The sequence below is a fragment of the Diceros bicornis genome, chromosome X (assembly GCF_020826845.1).
Source record: "Diceros bicornis minor isolate mBicDic1 chromosome X, mDicBic1.mat.cur, whole genome shotgun sequence".
NCBI lineage: Eukaryota > Metazoa > Chordata > Mammalia > Perissodactyla > Rhinocerotidae > Diceros > Diceros bicornis.
In genome coordinates, this window is record NC_080781.1 from 137755945 (window position 1) to 137768720 (window position 12776).

General features: G+C 62.4%; 1 protein-coding gene across 3 annotated transcripts; it reads left to right on the forward strand.

The window, feature by feature from the left end:
- The first annotated feature begins 1101 nt into the window (after positions 1–1101).
- SLC6A8 (solute carrier family 6 member 8) lies at positions 1102–10167 on the forward strand. Of its 3 annotated transcripts, XM_058534953.1 has the most exons (13): positions 1103–1902; positions 3540–3671; positions 4721–4970; positions 5350–5482; positions 6456–6590; positions 6677–6780; positions 6869–6993; positions 7584–7696; positions 7784–7921; positions 8000–8102; positions 8194–8294; positions 8370–8540; positions 8936–10166. In XM_058534953.1, the coding sequence occupies exons 1-13, from the start codon at positions 1641–1643 to the stop codon at positions 9074–9076; spliced, it is 1908 nt and encodes a 635-aa protein (XP_058390936.1). In that variant the 5' UTR covers positions 1103–1640; the 3' UTR covers positions 9077–10166. The 3 variants fall into 3 exon arrangements, with proteins under 3 accessions (XP_058390938.1, XP_058390937.1, XP_058390936.1); XM_058534955.1 differs by lacking the exon at positions 8370–8540 and having other exon boundaries at positions 1102–1902; positions 8936–10167; XM_058534954.1 differs by lacking the exon at positions 7784–7921 and having other exon boundaries at positions 1102–1902.
- Positions 10168–12776: the final 2609 nt, after the last annotated feature.

Sequence of the window (12776 nt, forward strand, 5' to 3'; positions counted from 1 at the left end):
GGCCAGGAAAATGACCCCTTCATTCCCCACCCCATGGCTGCTCTTGGCTCTGGAAAATTTTGAACAGACTGCTCAGCTGTCGGTGGGGAGGCAGCCAAACAACCTTGCTCTTGCTGAGGAGTCCTGTAGGTCCGTTGCGAGAGAAGGCCCCGAGAGTGGGGAGCTGGGGCCTCCCAGCTGAGGCCTTTGGGGGAGGGTCTGTGCACCGGCCAGGCACCAGGGGGCAGCCTTACCCTATTCCTGCCTGAGTCTCCAGCAGGTAGAGCTGAGTGGGGGCGGCAGGGGGCCGTAGGACTCCTCAGCCTTGCTGACAAAGTGTAGCCTTACCCCTCAGCTAGACGGGCTCCCCTCTGCGGGCTTAAGAGACTCATAGAGACCTGTCACTCCAAGAACTGGGACCCTGACCTCCAGCTCCCAGGGCTGCGCCCCTCTGGTAGGACTGAATACCGAGGAGGTAGGGTGGTGCCTCTGGCAAAGGCCCACGGCACACCTGGAGGCAGACCCTCCACACCCCAGCCTTTCTCTTGCTGGCCAGCTGGCCCCAGCCCTTCCAGAGGCCGGAGCACCCTGCACCCCTTCTGGTGCAGGGAGCTGGGAATCCGTAGGCCTTGGTACCCAACGCTAGCCCAGATCCCAGGTGGGAGTCAGAGAAGGGCCAGAGATAGGACAGGCTGGAAGGAGGGGCTGAAGGGCAGAGAGGGGCCAAGGATGGCTGGAAGGCAGCTGAAGGAGTGGCTTTCCTAGAACCGGGAAGGGCGAGTAAGGAGGGTCGATCTGGGCCGGCAGCAGGCCCAGGTGAACCTGAGGTCGGAGCGGTTCGGCCCCTGGGGAGGAGGTGCTGGCGGGCACCCCAGGTAGCAGCCATCCTGCTTCCCGCTGGAGCGGCGTCTCCTCCTCGGGAGGAGGGCAGGAGGAGGTGGGCGGAGTGACGGAGAGGGCAGGAGGGAGGAACGGAGGAGGGGGAGGGGGACCAGCTCGGTCATGGGGGTGGGGCGACAGTGACATCACCCCGGAGTCGGTTCTTAAGCGGCAGCGGGTCGGGCCGGAGAGGAGACAGACGGTCGGAGCGCAGTGGCGAGTCGCTGAGTCCCCCGCGGCCCGGAGAGCGGCTGTAGCCGCCGCCGCCGCCGCCGCCGGGAAGGAGGGGCGAGCGCGCCCAAGCCGCCGCCGCCACCACCGGAGCCGCCGCCACCGCCGGAGCCGCGGGCGAGCCGGGCAGCCGCGTGAGCCCGGGCCGGGGCGGGGGACGCGGGCCGCACACCCCTGCTCCGGCCGCCGCTTGCAGGCAGTGGGCGCCCGATGCCGCCCGCGCCCCGCTAGGCTGAGCCTAGGGCCGGGCGAGTCGCCGCCGCCGCCGCCGCCGCCGCCGCTGCCGGAGCCGCGCGAAGGAGCCTTGGGAGCCGCCGCCGCCGCCAGGCCGGGCTCCGCCGCCGCCCGCGCGCCCCCGGGCCCCCGACACACATGAGATTCTTCAGGCTCACTTTCAAGTGCTTCGTGGACTGCTTCTGACTGCGCCGCCCCGACCCCGGCGGGCCCGCGCCTTCGGGGCCCCCCCGTGCCGCCGGCGCCTCCCGCCGCCCGCCTGCCCGCCCCCGCGAGCCGCCGCGCCCCCCGGCCCGGCCGCGAGGCCCGCCGGGGCCATGGCGAAGAAGAGCGCCGAGAACGGCATCTACAGCGTGTCCGGCGACGACAAGAAGGGCCCCCTGATCGCGCCCAGGCCCGACGGGGCCCCGGCCAAGGGCGACGGCCCCGCGGGTCTGGGGGCACCCGGCGGCCGCCTGGCCGTGCCGCCGCGCGAGACCTGGACGCGCCAGATGGACTTCATCATGTCGTGCGTGGGCTTCGCCGTGGGCCTCGGCAACGTGTGGCGCTTTCCCTACCTGTGCTACAAGAACGGCGGAGGTGAGCACCCCCGCCCAGCCGCGCCCCCGCGCCGAGGGCCCCCTCCCCCGCCCGCCGGCCCTACCGGGGCGCGGGGCCGAAGTCCAGGGGCTGGGGAGGGCCCCCGGGGTAGCCCGGGGCCGGGGGCCGTCCCTCGCCGCTCGGTGGCCCAGCCCGGCAGCCTCCACCCCCTTCGCCGGTCATGTGCCTGGCAGTGTGTGGGGGGAGGGGCCGGAGAGCCTCTTGTCGAAGCCGTGGGGCTGCCCCCCCCAGACTCCCGGCCCGAGAGCCCCAAGGGCCCTGAAGTGATTGGCCACCGAGGTGGGAAGGCGAGGCCTGCCCCCTGGGGGGGCTCCCAGAGGTGAGGAGCCCTGGCTGCCCCCGCTGGTCAGGCACACAAGTGGCACATTGTGTGGGCCCCCCACGTGTGCACACACGAACACACACACAATGGGCCACTCTGTCCCTCCCCCTGCCCTCCCCTCCCTTCCCTTCTCTTCCCCTCTCCTCTCTTCGCCTCTCTCCCCTTCCCTCCCCTCTCCGCCCTCCTCCCCTCCAGCCTGGGCCTGGAACACTGGGTGCCTGAGCCAGGCTTGGGAAGCCTGAGGCCTGGGCCGCCTGGCGCCGCTGCTAGACACACTGCATGCACACCCCATGCCCGCCCGTCTGTCCCAGCCCAGCCTAGCAACAGCGATGGGCATGCGTGTGTCCTGTGACTGCAAAGCAGCACTGGGGTTGGTGGGAAACTGAGGCCCAGAGTGAAGGCCTTTGCCCAAGGTCACACACAAGAAGGATGCTGGGACCAGGAGCCAGGCAAGCTGCAGTCAAGCCTGCCAAGCCCAGCATCTGAGTAGTGGAGAGAGCTGAGCCAGGTTCAAGAGTAGGGGGCCTGGAGAGGAGGAGGGGGAAGTGGACAGGGGCTGCTGGTGCCCAGCTCCCCACGACCCCACCCCCAATCTGTGGTCTCTGGCCCTGCCTGCCGGCTGCAGAGCCAGGCTCACTGGTGTATGCTGTACCTGGCTGCCCCCCCTCCCACCTTGTCTCCCTCTGTCCTTGCTCACTGACACCTTCAGACACTCCCCCAGCCCACTGGCAGAGGACTGCCCCCCACCCTCTTCCCTGGACCTTCACACTCGCAGGCAAGTGTCTGGGTGCAGGGAAGGCAGGGGCGCCATGCCCTCGCCCAAGCCAGGCAGGCCCCCAGGCCTAAGCGCCAGCCATGGTGCGCACATGCACGCACAGGCACATGCCCTCACTGTTCCTTGCTGTGCTGCCTGGGAAACGGGGAACTGCAGCATGAGGGATGGCTGGTGTGTGCGAGCGCATGTCCTCCATGCCTGTGAAGTCACTCCAGGCGACCTGGGGGGCGGAAGGCTTGTGGGCGTAGGGCCGCCTCAGCCCAGGGAGCAGGGCTCCTAAGGACCCAGGGGCTGCTAGAGCTCCCTCCGACATTCCAAACCCTGCCAAAGCTGTTCACCTTGGGCCTCTGAGTCAGTGGCCACCCCTGCACTGATTCACCCAGTGGGAAGTTACAATGGGGCCGGGGTGGAGCCCTAGCTATGGACTCCACCCCAGCCTCTCAGGGCTTCTGAAAGCCTGGCCTATGCCACTTGGCTGGGGGTTTGGGGTCAAGTCCCCTCCTGTGCTCCCTCCCCCAGGTGTCTTCCTTATTCCCTATATCCTGATCGCCCTGATTGGAGGAATCCCCATTTTCTTCTTGGAGATCTCGCTGGGCCAGTTCATGAAGGCAGGCAGCATCAATGTCTGGAACATCTGTCCCCTGTTCAAAGGTGAGCAGTTCCAGGCCGGCCCCTCTCACCCTCTCCCTCAGCACCTCCTCCCCTTTCCCATTGCTGGGGCAAGGCTGGCACCCACTTTAGAAACCTCATCCTGTCTGAGCACTGGGCCTGGGGCCCAGTGATGCCCCCAAGTTGTGAGGGGGAAGCTGTGGGACATGCAGACCACCTAGTGACCTTGTGAAGGCAGAGACTAGATTGGGGGATTGGGCCTCTCGACCAGGTCGAGGACGCCCAGGCCCCAGCAGGGCAGAGGACAGGCCCTGCCAAGCACACTTGGCTCCCTGGGGCTGAGTGGAGAGCGGCTGGGCATGAGAGATGATAGTGGGAGAAGCCGCCCGGGGCCAGCGCTCCCAAGACCAGAGGGCCAGCTGAAGGAACTTGGACAGGAGCCATCGAGAGGTCAGGGTCTGAAGGGAAGGACTAATGGAACATGTCACTTTAGAGGCCCTTCTGTATGTGGAGGCAGTGTTCCCCCATCATCTCTCAAGGCCCTAGGAGGTAGGTCCTACTATTACCATCCCCGTGGAAGCTGGGGCACAGAGACGTGAAGTGACTGGCTGAGGTTGCACACTGAGAGAGTGACTGTTGCCCACACAGCCCCAGGTCACCAGACAGTGCCCCAGCTGCTGAGTACTGGAGGCCGCTGGGGGGCCACCTGGAGGCTTGGTCCTCCCTCAACCGCAGTGGTGGCAGTGGGCCCAAGAGAAGGGGACAGGTGTGTGAGGCTAGGGAATCAACAGGACTGAATGCTCAGGTCGGGGCAGGATGGGAGAGGCTCGGCCTTGGGTCTGGGAAGGATGCAGGAGGTGAGGCATTGAGGGTATGCAAGGAGCAGGGGCTGATTTTTGGCAGGGGACAAATTGGTGAGTTAGCCCAGCATCAGGACACTTGTGCAAGGGAGAGTCCAGGGAGGCTTGGAGAAGTCTCCAGACCACGACAAAGAAGGATCTGGTGGGATGGATGGTAGGGATGGGGAGGATGGCAGATCCAGCAGGGAGCTGGCCAGAGAAGAGCTTGCATGGAAACTTCTTCCTCCCCAGGCCTGGGCTACGCCTCCATGGTGATCGTCTTCTACTGCAACACCTACTACATCATGGTGCTGGCCTGGGGTTTCTATTACCTGGTGAAGTCCTTTACCACCACGTTGCCCTGGGCCACGTGTGGCCACACCTGGAACACTCCCGACTGTGTGGAGATCTTCCGCCACGAAGACTGTGCCAATGCCAGCCTGGCCAACCTCACCTGTGACCAGCTTGCTGACCGCCGGTCCCCTGTCATCGAGTTCTGGGAGTGAGTCAGGCACCTCTGGGCCAGGCCTGCCTGTGCCTCTCTCTCGGCTCCACACGTGGCCTGAGTCTGAGTGTGCCAGGGCCCAGCCCTGGGGGGATGAGGCCAGGGATGCGGAGTGGGCCATGCTGGCTAGCCTAGGGGAGGGGGAACTGCTGCTGCACATGCTGGGGTTGGCCCAGGGCTGGGCCACTAGCCCCACCACCTCTAGCCAGAAACTCCTGGGCCCCAGGCTGCAGGCTTGGACCCCAGGCCCAGCCCAGGTGCTCAGCAGAGACCAGCTGGACTCCAGAGCTGCATAAGGGGGCGCATCACCCCTGGGACAGCCCCCCATCCCTTTGTCCTCTGCTGGCACAGCCCTCATGGGCTCTCCTTCCCCCAGGAACAAAGTCTTGCGGCTCTCTGGGGGGCTGGAGGTGCCAGGGGCCCTCAACTGGGAGGTGACCCTGTGTCTGCTGGCCTGCTGGGTGCTGGTGTACTTCTGTGTCTGGAAGGGGGTCAAGTCAACAGGAAAGGTACAGCTGGATGAGGGCAGGGCTGGGGATGACGGCAGGGCTGGGGGGCAGCATTGCCTGGGGGAGGGGTGTCTCCCTGTTGCAACGGGAGGTGACAGGGCCAGGGCCAGGACCAGGACCTGGGGAGGGGGCAGGTACTTCAATCCAGGCCACTTGATCCCCACCCCACAGCTGGATAGTCCTCTCCACCCTCCAAATGTGGGCCCAGCAGTCTTCCCTCCTGAGGGGGAGAGGCCAAGGCAGTAGCTGCCCCTTCCCTGTGTCGGACAACCCCGTCCCTGCGCCCGCCCCTACCCCCACCCCCGTTTCTGCCTGTTTCTCACTCACTATCTGAGTCTGTTTTGATGGTCTGGGTGGACCTGGTCTGTGGCTGTCTCTCTCGCCTGCCTCTCTGGCCCTGGGGAACCCGGGGGGAGGCTAGACACACGCCCTCACTCAGGGGCTCCCTGTCAGGTTGGGGAGACAAATGTGTGAACAGATACGTTATAGACAGTGTGCCGAGGGCCAACCTGCTGAGCTGGTTGGCCCCACTTGGACCGGAGGCAGAGGCCTTTGTCGACCGTCTTGCTCTTGCCTCTGTTTCTGGCTGGCCCACTTCTAATCCCAACTACCTAGGACCCCGCCTCTCCACAGAGGATGACCTGGAGCTGGTGGCAGGGGAAGCATTGGACCTGCCTCCATGCTGATGTCCCACTCCCTGCCTGGGGAGGGCCCTGCCTCTCCCCTCCCTCTGCAACTGACCTGTGCTTGTCGTGGGGCTGTTGGTGCTCCAGCCGAGCACCCAGCTTCCTTTGGGAGGAGCCATGGCTCTGAGGAGTAGAAGGGGGGCGCTGTTGCCCAGCCTCCCTCCTTACCTCTGAACATACTGTCCAGTAGCCGGGGACCGTGGCCTGCCCAGCCGTCCTGCTCAGGCCGGGGCCTCAAAGGGGGAGGTGGGTGCTACAGGGCCCCTCTGAGCAGCCTGGCCCGCCAGATCGTGTACTTCACCGCTACATTCCCCTACGTGGTCCTCGTTGTGCTGCTGGTGCGTGGAGTGCTGCTACCTGGCGCCTTGGACGGCATCATCTACTATCTCAAACCTGATTGGTCGAAGCTGGGGTCCCCTCAGGTGAGGTGGAGGCAGGCCGCAGGGGAGACAGGGTGCAAGGCCAGCCCAGCAGGGCCACTCACACCCACTTCCCTGCCCATCTCCAGGTATGGATAGATGCCGGGACCCAGATTTTCTTCTCTTATGCCATTGGCCTGGGGGCCCTCACGGCCCTGGGCAGCTACAATCGTTTCAACAACAACTGCTACAAGTAGGCACCACAGCCTTGCCAGCCCTGCCCTGCCCACCTGTGGGCAACAGGCAGCCTAACTAGCCCACACGGTCCCCTCTGCCCGCAGGGACGCCATCATCCTCGCGCTCATCAACAGCGGGACCAGCTTCTTTGCTGGCTTTGTGGTCTTCTCCATCCTGGGCTTCATGGCTGCAGAGCAGGGCGTGCATATCTCCAAAGTGGCGGAATCAGGTAAAGACCTCCGAGTCCCAACCTGACCTCCAGAGCAGCAGCTGCTGTCCTAATGTACCATGTACACGAATGTGCATGCAAATAGACATTCTGAGAAAGGACAGAAAAATTCAAACTCAACTTGTCACATCACTCTGGGCCAGAGGCAGGCCTGGCTGAACAGCTGCAAAGCAAAGCTGTTTCAGCCAGCTCGGGGCCGGAGCCTCCTGGGCCAGGCCACGTGGAGCCTCGAGCCCCATCCATCCATCCCCGGGGCCTCAGGGTATGCCCTCATATCTGCTAGAGTGTGGCAGAGGGAAAGGAGGCATTTCCAGGGTCAGTGGTGACCTGTGACCACAATAGCTGCTGGAACCCTGGGCCAGGAGTCTGAGCCAGACACCCCATTCTTATGGGTGGAGGTCCACTGAGGGCCTGCAGCAACCTTCCAACCCCTGGTATGGCACACCCACAGGGGCTTGAGTGGCTCAGCAATGCCTAGACACAAGTGGCAAGGCCCTCGGCCACAGGGTGCCCTGGTGTCGTCCATTAGCCTGGTACCATGGGGCAGGGAATGGGACGCAGGTGTCCACACCCTGCCCCTTCGCCCTCAGGGCCTGGCCTGGCCTTCATCGCCTACCCCCGGGCTGTCACGCTGATGCCTGTGGCCCCACTCTGGGCTGCCCTGTTCTTCTTCATGCTGCTGCTGCTCGGCCTCGACAGCCAGGTTTGTAGGGGGACTAGGACAGAGGGAGCCAGGAGGGCGAGGGGAGATGGCAGGCGGAGGGGCATGGCCTGAGTGGCCCGGCCACAGTTTGTAGGTGTGGAAGGCTTCATCACCGGCCTGCTCGACCTCCTCCCGGCCTCCTACTACTTCCGTTTCCAAAGGGAGATTTCCGTGGCCCTCTGCTGTGCTCTCTGCTTTGTCATTGACCTCTCCATGGTGACCGATGTGAGTGGGGTGGGGTGGGGGCTGCCCCTGGCCTCCAGCTCCCGTCTGCCACCTTCCCTGACCTGGCTCTGTCCCCAGGGTGGGATGTACGTTTTCCAGCTGTTTGACTACTACTCGGCCAGTGGCACGACCCTACTCTGGCAGGCCTTCTGGGAGTGTGTGGTGGTCGCCTGGGTGTATGGTAGGTCTGGGCCAATGGGTGAGCCGGGAGTGTGGTGTGGTGTGGGGTGGTGGGTGTCCAGCTCCAGCCCTCCCACCTCACCTCACCCCAGGAGCTGACCGCTTCATGGACGATGTTGCCTGCATGATCGGCTACCGACCTTGCCCCTGGATGAAATGGTGTTGGTCCTTCTTCACCCCGCTGGTCTGCATGGTAAGGCCCGGGGCAGCTGGGCAGGGTGAGGGGCAGAGGTCCTGCCACCAGCTGAGCACAGGCTCCTACCTGCAGGGCATCTTCATCTTCAACGTGGTGTACTACAAACCGTTGGTCTACAACAACACCTATGTGTACCCGTGGTGGGGCGAGGCTATGGGCTGGGCCTTCGCACTCTCCTCCATGCTGTGTGTGCCCCTCCACCTCCTGGGCTGCCTCCTTAGGGCCAAGGGGAGCGTGGCTGAGGTTAGTTCCCTGTGCCCTCTCCCCTATGCCACCCCCTCCCTTCCATCGGGTCAAGGCCTTACCTCCAGAGTGCCTATACTCCCACCCACCAGGATGGACCATTTTGCCAGAAGCCTCTGGGCCGACTCAGTCCTGGGGGTGTGGGGGGGGGATGGAAGGAAAGCTGGCCCTCCAGGGCCTCGGGTCGTGGCAGGGGGAGGAGAAGCCTGTCCCTAGCCTCCATTCTAACAGCCACTCAAGCCTGTTTCCCAAGTGCAGGGAGTGAGGCTTGGTCGGTAACCCTGGGAGGAGCAGTCCTGAGCCCTGAGTTGGTGGCAGGTGGTGGGAAGTGGAGAGAGGCCAAGGATGAACAGGGGCCCCTGCCCCGGGACTCAACATGTCTCTTTCTCCTGCAGCGCTGGCAACACCTGACGCAGCCTGTCTGGGGTCTCCACCACTTGGAGTACAGAGCTCAGGACTCAGATGTCAGGGGCCTGACCACCCTGACCCCAGTGTCCGAGAGCAGCAAGGTGGTGGTGGTGGAGAGCGTCATGTGACAGGCACCCCAGCTCACATCACCAGCTCACCCTCTTGTAGCCATAGCAGCCCCTGCTTTAGCCCCCCCAACCCCTCTAAGGGGCTTGCCTTTCCCTGACACTTTTGGGGTCTGCCGGGGGGGGGGGGGGAGCACCACGAGTGCTTATAACTAAAATAACTTTTTCCATTTTTAATAAACACCAAAAATATCACAACCCACCAAAAATAGATGCCTCCCCCCCTTAACCAAACTGGTACACACACTGCTTCCCAGGCCCTGCCACCTGCCCTTCCCCCCAGTGCCCTCTGTGGACGCGCCTCACTCGACCCTGCCACACCCACCCTGCCTGCCTCTTAGGCTCTTGCCCAACACACCCTTGGGTGGCCCCTCACCCCAGAGGCAGCAGTGGCAGCTTGGGGAACAGGAGGAAAGGAGAGGGGGAAGGCAAGGGAGGAGCAGTGGAACCAACGCGAATATTTCAGCTGGGCTAGACCCCTCTCCCCATCCCTACTCTAGAAGCTTAGAGAGCCAGCCAGCAATGGAACCTTCTGGTTCCTGCGCCAATTGCCACCAATATCAATTGTGTGAGCTTGTGTCCGAGTGCATGTGTGCGTGAGTATGTAGAGTATATATAGATCTCTTATCTCGTAGCAAAGGTGAATACAGGTGTAAACTGTGCCTGTGGGCAAATGAGGCTTGTATTTTGCACATTTTATAAAAACTTGAGGAGAGAGATTTCTGCTTGTATATTTCTAAAGAGGAAACACCCTGACCTCCCTCTCCTTGACACTCCCTGTCGCTTTCAGCCCCTCCTTATTCCTCTGCCCAAGCCAAGGAGTGTGAATTTACAGATCTAATTTTCATAGGCAAAACAAAGCTTCAAGCTGTGGAGCCTGTGAGTCTGTCATGTGGGTATGCATGTGTAGTCCCCGGCCCCAGACTGGGTGGAAAAGTGCATGGTGGAGGCCTTGAGGGGAGTCCCCACACTCCCCCTCTGCCCACTAGTCAGTGAGGTGAGCAGATGCGGTGTTCCATCCAGGGGGATCTGGGGCTGCTCACCTGGCATGCTCAGGCTTTCCCACACTCTGCCCCCTGGGCTGGGCAGACTGCAGGGATCTGAGGTGGGCACCAGCCAGGCAAGGGATCCCGGGCATGGCTCCCACCTAAAGGCTGATGCACTTTCCACGTCTCAAGTCTTCCATGTAGCAGCTTGACTAAACCCACGTCTGTGTCACGTCCAATCCCCAGGCAGCCGAGTGGACCCCAGAAAGACTTCCCCCACACCCTGACATCCGCTGGAGTGGTGGGGCTGGGTGAGGGCAGGGGGCCAGCGGGGACATTCTTCCTGTGCTAAGAAGCCACTGCAAACATAGCAATAAAAACATGCCATTTTCCAAAGCTGGCTCCTGCTCCACCTCTGCTTGTCTGGTTGGTAGGGGGTGGGCCTGTGGAGGAGTGGGGAGGCCTCCCACCTCGAGCTGCTTCCTTGGACAAGTATTTGTTCTGCGCACGACCCTGTTCCAGGAACTGAGGATAGAGCAGGGAAGGAAGCCGGCAGAAAGCCTTTTCCCCCCCGCGGAGCTGACTACCTGGGGAGAAAGGGCACTGGTGTGCTGAGGAGGGACACGCCCAGCAGGGAATGTGGTGTGAGGTCCTGGGAAGGTGGGTGGGAAGTTGCAGACACTGAATTTCCCCAAGGTTGCCCAAATGCTGCACTGAACAGGTGACCTTCCAAGGTGCAGGCGGCGAGGGGTGAGCTAGGCAGCTGGCAGGAGGCTCCAGCAGAGCCCGGGAAGTTGGAGGTCCCTGGGACCAGGGTGCTAGCTGTGTAACGGAGAAGTCTTCAGATTAGGGACCTGTTTGCGAGGTAGAGCCAACCCGGCTTGTGGATGGCCGGGATGCGGGGTTGAGAGAGGAGTCAGGGAGCCCCCGAGAGATTGAGCCTGAGCACCCGGAAGAACGGCGTTGCCGGGCCCTGCACTGAGACGAGGAGGAGGTTTGGAGGGGCCAGTGGTGCCATCTGAGCAGAGACATCTAGTGAGCAGGTGGACAAGGAGTCTGGAGTTCTGGAAAGAGTCTGGTCTGGAGACAGAGCTTTGGAAGTTCTCAGCATATAAAGATGGCCCTGAAAGCCCCGAGCCCGGCTGAGCTCACCAAGGGCCGCCGAGTGGTTGTAGAGGGAGAAGCGGCCCCCCAGCACTGGGCCCTGGGGCCCTGGGACGCTCAGAGGTGGCTGAGAAGACGCGGAGCCAGCAGCGGAGACTGAGGAGGGGTGGGAGGGACCCAAAAAGTGCCAGGCAGGTCCTGGAACATGAGTGAGACCCCCACCCCAGGGAGGAGAGGGTGCTGCCGACAGTCAAGGAAGATGAGGCCCCAAACGCTCGCTGGGGCTTGGTGACAGGATCATGGAGACCCGGACAAGAGAGGCTGCGGGGGAGTGGCGTGCAAAAGCCTGACTGGAGTGGGATTAAGAAAAAAGAGCAGGAAGCAACTCAAGCGCCCATCAATGGAGAAATGGATGAACGAAATGTGGTCTATCCATACAATGGAATGTTATTCAGCCTTAAAAAGCAAGGATGTTCTGACACGTGGATGAACCTCGAAGACATGCTAAGTGGAAGAAGTCAGTCACAAAAGGAAAGATACTGTATGATTCCACCAGTATGAGGTCCTAGAGGAATCAACCTCACAGACAGAAAGTAGGATGGTGGGTACCAGGGACTGAGGGGCGGGGGCGGGTTAGTGTTTCATGGGGACAGAGTTTCCGTTTGGGAAGATGAAAAGTTCTGGGGGTGGATGGTGGGGATGGCTGCACAACAATGTGAACGTACTTGATGCCCCTGAACTGTAATCTTAAAAGTGGTTAAAACACAAGTTTTACATTATGTATATTTTACCACAATTTAAAGAACTGGAGATAGTGAATCCACTCAGGTCGTTGTAGGCTGGGACCTCGTGCACAAGAGGCTGCAGCCATAGATGAGAGCAGGATGCTCCATCCAGAGGCGTGGGAGGAAGGGCAGGACGCAGCACGAGCCCCGGGGGTTGTCAAGGCAGCCCAATCCTCAGCTGAGGCAGGCCTGGGGTAGGGGGCAAGGCTTGGAAGCCTGGTGCTCACTCTAGATGCCAGCCTGGGTATAAGGGAAGGGGTGGTCCCTCAGAGAAAAGGACAGTTTGCTCCCCTACAGTCACTCCCCAGCCAGTCCCTGAACTTGAGCAAGGCATGGGCCCCTTGGCAAGGGGCCAGCTCTGGCTTGTGATGTTGCCATCAGCCATGCTCTGATGGTCGCCAAGAAGACCCTGGACAGGGGGCAGGTCTCCACATGGAAGGAGCATCAGCTCAGCAGGCCTGACCCCAACTCAAGCCAGCCCTTTAGAGCCTGTGCTGGCATGCAGAGAGGTATCTCCCCAGCAAGACCACTACCTGGCCCATGCAGGACACGACGACCTGACGCCCGACAACCCTTGTCCCACCTTCTCTTCAAGACTTCTCACTCCACATACCCTCTGCTCTCACCACGCCTGCAACCTCCAGAACCCCAGGTGCTGACGGCTCCCACATTTTAGCCTGGCTCTCCTGAGGTGAGGAGGCCCCTCACCTCGCACCCTGCCCTCGCCGACTCCTCCATCAACAGTCCCTGCCTTCCCACCCCCGGACGGAGCCTGTGGTCTGCTGTCACCCTCAGGCCTGCTCCGCTCCCCACCCCGGGCTCACACAA